Source organism: Olea europaea, chromosome 11, assembly GCF_002742605.1.
Source record: "Olea europaea var. sylvestris chromosome 11, O_europaea_v1, whole genome shotgun sequence".
In the NCBI taxonomy this organism is placed as follows: domain Eukaryota; kingdom Viridiplantae; phylum Streptophyta; class Magnoliopsida; order Lamiales; family Oleaceae; genus Olea; species Olea europaea.
In genome coordinates, this window is record NC_036247.1 from 11,105,160 (window position 1) to 11,110,557 (window position 5,398).

The 5,398-nt window shown below is 29.6% G+C and overlaps 1 protein-coding gene across 1 annotated transcript; it reads right to left on the reverse strand.

The window, feature by feature from the left end:
• Positions 1–4,227: 4,227 nt before the first annotated feature.
• Positions 4,228–4,542, reverse strand: LOC111404457 (anther-specific protein BCP1). Its single transcript, XM_023033262.1, has one exon. It carries the CDS (start codon positions 4,540–4,542, stop codon positions 4,228–4,230), a length of 315 nt encoding a protein of 104 aa, XP_022889030.1.
• Positions 4,543–5,398: the final 856 nt, after the last annotated feature.

Genomic DNA, 5,398 nt, shown 5'->3' on the forward strand with positions numbered 1-5,398 from the left:
AAATATATTAAATGTTGCATTAATATAATGGTAGACTAACTATCTTATAAAATAATATTTATTATATTTTTAATATAATTATATATGTAGTTAACCCAAAACTATGAGCACTCCAATATGAAAAATGAATTCTATACTTAAAAGGAGACTACATGAAATCAAATTTTAATTAATATATCATTAATGCCATCTTTAATATATTATAATATTATTATATACGTATATGTATATATATTATATTATTTATTATTTATATACGTGAGCTTCACTTGAAATCAACATTCATTTACTTACATAATTATGTTATAAATACATTATATATAAAAATAAAATGTGGAGAAAGATGAGAAATGTTCAATTTATCATTTTGTCCTTATATAACATCGTTAATATTTTCATTCAAAAATTATAAATTTTGCGTTTAATTAATTAATAGTTAATAATATAATTATTTAAATACAAATGGCAATAAATTGAAAAGAAAAAAGTGATTAAATGTGATCAACAGTTAAGGAGGGAAAGAATCGATGATGGGAGAAATCATCCATCAATTTTAAAAACCTTACTAATTACTCCTAATAATTGGAAGTTACTTACACTTCCCATATTTACATCTACACACTAAATACAAACTTTATGTCTTAATTACACATTTTCACTAAATCCAATCTTTTAAGTATTAATAAAAATTAATATTATGTGTTCTAAAAAATAATTAATATAGTATTGGGTATTTATTATTACATGTTCATTTTTATATAAGCATAAAAATTGGTGGTAATCATGTTACTTACTATATATAAATATATAAAGAAAAGAAAAATATTTTTATCTCAGTACATTTAAATGAAGAATTTTATTCTTCCATTTGTATTAATCCCATTCAAAAGAAAAGGAAAACTTTTGTCTAAGATTTTTCACTTCAATATCTATTTTGAACGTAACTTTTGTTTCTAATTTAAAATAACTGCTATGGATTAATATGATGAGCATGATTAATATGTATTTTCTTTTGTTTCTAAATATGATTAGATAATATATATAATTTTTATTTTTTTAGGTAAAAATGTTTATGGTACAAACAATATAAGTAATTTTTTAATTTGAAAATTATTAGTTTACTTATACGTAAACAACTTAATCAAATGTACATCTTTTAATTTGATTTTTCTTTGTGTTTGTTTGTACTACAAAATTAATTAATGTCGCGGTCATAAACAAATCATTATATTTCAATTTATTCAACATTTTCACTTTATGTACGTAATTTTCATAAAATTTGTACTTATATGTATATTCTTTAACACTTTTAATTTTTTCTTATAACATTATTAAGTGTCTTACTTTAAAAATATTACGCATATCATTCATTCCGCATATAAGACATACAACGCACGTACTTACTACTAGTTCTTGATGAAAAGTATAAATTAGTATGCATGTGCCTAGAATTTCCAGGGGTTACACCAACGCAGAGGGTTTTGTTTTTATTTAGACGAATTATTAATCTTGCTTGACAACTAATCTAGAACGAAAAAATAGATTATTTTCATTTTAATTCTATTATTGAAATTTCAAGAAAAAATGTAATGTTTCTTCTAAACCGGTGATGGTGATGAATATTATTTAACGTATTTAAAGGGACATGGTGTGAGAATTATTTTCAAATTATTTTGACAGTATTACAATAATACCCTTTTTAATTATTTTATTCATGTGAAAGTATTTATAATTACCTAGCCAATAACTCATGCGCACCCAAAAGATAGCGGCCGTGGGTTCCCTGTCATAAAAAAAAAAAGTTTGTATTCTGCTTTTGATCCAACATGCAAAAGTAACACTTTTATGAGGCTTCAAATTTATGTTTTCCAGAATAATAATGACCGACACTTGTTTGTTGTGACTAGTTAAACATGGAAGTAGCATGGAATGCCTATTGAGATTCGTATTATTTTTCAATAGTGGATTCACGTGGTGATTAAATTATGGAAAATTTGCAGCAGCGATTCTCAATCTTTTCATTTTTTGTAATTTTTACAATAACCTTTATTTTGTGCTAACAGAAGTTCCTAACATTTCATAAATATGCACCTGATGTCCATCTGAATGGAAATGTCCAAAACACAGTCAGTTGACCCAGAGAATTAAAAAATCAATATACAATAAAATCATCCAAAAGAGTATCAACATCCAATAAAACTAGGGTTGGGCAAATCTTCCGAATCAAATCGATCGAACCGAACCCGAACCGAACTGAATCGAATCCGACGGTTCTTGTCAAATTAAATACCCGAACGGGTATCTGAATCGAGAACTGACGGGTACGGTTCGATTTTCGGTTCTAGACCGAGAACCGAAGAACCGAATAAGAATCGAATATTTCTAATTTTTTTTATATTAAGTAAATCAAATTATTTTAATTTTAATTTTTTCTAAACAAATTAATAAATTAACAATTTCTAAATCCAAATTTTTGGCCCAATAATTTGTTTTATTTCTAATTTTTTAATTTTTGACCCAATTACCCATTTTATTGTATCATTTCTTAACCCAACAAGATTCAATCCACTAAATAACCCCAAACATCTACAATAAAGTGCATAACGTTGTCTCGACTCTCGCACTCACTCTCGCAACATCGCTAACATTTCAAAACCTATACAATCGTCGGTCGACGCTGTAACCTCCGATCGAAACTATGACCTCCGCTGGTTGAAGTTTTGACCGTAACGATCATTTGAACAAGATAATCTACTAGTTTCTAACATTCCAAAACTATTGAATGTAAGTATTTTTATAATGTTATTATAAATGTTAAAAAATTTAATTATAGTACAGAATCGAACCAAACCGAACCGAACAAAATCGAACCCGAACGGTTCTATAATTATATTTGGACCCAACGGTTTCATTTACTAGATACCCGAAAATTTTGGTTCGATTCGGTTCGGTTCTCTTTAGAACCGAACCGAACAGACCCGCGCTCACCCCGAAATAAAACCATCGTGGTAACAGATAGTTCAAGGAATTTTCTCGATTAACTGACGGTGTTTTGAACGATTTCCATCCAAATAGATCTTAGGTGCATATTATGAAAAGTTAGGGATTTTCGCTGGCACAAAATGAAATATGGAGTAAAGTCTGAAAAACTGAAAAAGTCAGGGCTGCTGCTGCAATTTTCCCTTAAATTATTGCAGTTCCAAGAACCAACATGAGAGAAATTTTCAAGTATTTTTCTCTATAATATAATAAAAAGAATCAGTTATAAGTAAAATGCCGATTGGCGTCGAATATGTCATCACTTGTCCAAAATTATACCTCGCGGTATTAAATTATGAATATAATTCACCAGGTATAACTAGTGGTGATTCGGTGACAATTGATTTGAGCTCGACCACTCAACTTATTTTTTAAAACTCATTTTTTAAAATTTATTTTCAACCATATATTTATGAGATCAACAATTTTTCAATCATACTTTTTTTAATTTTTTCTTTATTTAAAAAAAGCTATTAAAATTTAATTATTAGCCAAACTAAATAGGGGTTTAATTTTTATTCTTACACATAAATGAGGTGGAACATTGCCTGGTCCATTGATGGGACTGAACTCGCGTAATTACTTATAAATTTTTTTCCTTTCCTTTCATATCAGATACACTATTTTTTCGACATTTGCACTTTGATTAGCTAGATATTGTTAAATGTAATGGGTTCATATCATTTCATTGTTCAATAATTTTGAAAAATCAAAAGCTATTTTTGAGATTAAGAAATTACTTTTGAATCTGTTTAGATAAATTTTTGAAAATACTTTATCCGACTAGAAATTTTTTAAAGTAAGTTGATTTAACGTAACTTTCTTAAAAAAACTTTTTTAGAAGAAGTAAAACTGGCCCTTCATCGAAATTCAAACACTTGTTTCGATTATACCGTCATGTTAACATATTGTGACCTTACCTCTCATTATTGTGAAGTAATTTTTTCCCCCACTTTCACATAATCATTTTTCATTTATTTTTTCAAACTATTACAAAGTTGCACAAAAATAACAATAGTAGGAACAATTCTGTCAATAATGATAAAAAGCATAAGATACAGTGACATATAATTTAATTTTTTGAATTATAATTTGCTAGCTTTTGCAAATTAATACTAGATCAATAGACATGGAATCAAAAGACCTCCAATGATGTACCTCCTATGTCACAAAATGTTGTTCATCCAATTAGAAGAAGAAGGAACCAGCCACGGCAGCAGCTACAACACTCGCAGCACTAGTGACGCCAACAATGGTGGCGCTACTATTGGGCGAATCAGCAGGGGAAGCGTTAGGGAAAGCTCCGGCAGGAACAGGCCCACCAACGGGTGCTGCATCATTGTTGTTTGCACCATCAGTGGTGCCAATCACATTGCTATTGGTTCCTTCGTCCAATGCCTCAGCAGGAGCAGAGGCCGGGGTTGAGTATGGCTCAACAGCGGCCGAGGCCAGGCCGATAGTGGCAAAGAAGACAATGAAAAGAACAACAATCTGGCGTGCCATTATTGTTTTTTTTGGTAGAAAGAAATTTTTTGAATTCTTTTTCTCCTTTTTGTTTATGTAGAATGCAGCAATTCCGATGGATCACTGCAATGCAGGGAAATGGAGGGGTGGATGAGTTGATATAGGATGGAGGGTACGGTGGTTATTGCCGAAATGGGGAGAGGAGGGGCTTGGATTTCGGGCCTAAAAATGTCGAGCAGTTTCTTGGACCAAATGTTATTCCAACCACAAAAAGAGCAAGATGTTCATGTCCACAAGATCTCCAAATTATGTTCTACAGTTTGGTTGATTTTTGTGGTATGCAAATAAAAAATTGAAAATCCAATACACACACATATGTATATGTCTATGTATATAAACTTCGATTTCAAATAAATATAAATTGCATCTAAAAGTTTAAGGTGATGGAGGGAAAAAAATTTACTTTGTGTTAAAGTCTATATATATTAATTTATTCAGTTTATGGTGTGCTTTTCTGTGATTAATGTTCAAAGTTACAGTTTTTTCATTGTTTAGCAAAACCATCCTATGTTACCCAAGAGAGATTGAATAACTGAAATCGGGAAAGTTAAATCATACAATGCTAATATCCATATTGATAAAAAAAATTCAAGAATTATCGTAAATCAAAACGCATGAACACACAGGATCTAGCCATTAATTATTCAACACTTCTACATGTTCCTAAGAAGTAACACACAATTGTTTCTTGTTTATGGTCATTAAAAAAGAATAATGTTATTTATACGTCACTGTGTAAATAATGGTGTGTAAAATAGATGGCATGGAAGAGAAAGATTTTAAAAAATACCGAAAGAAAAGAAACACAATTATTATAACCTCTCTCTCTTTCTCT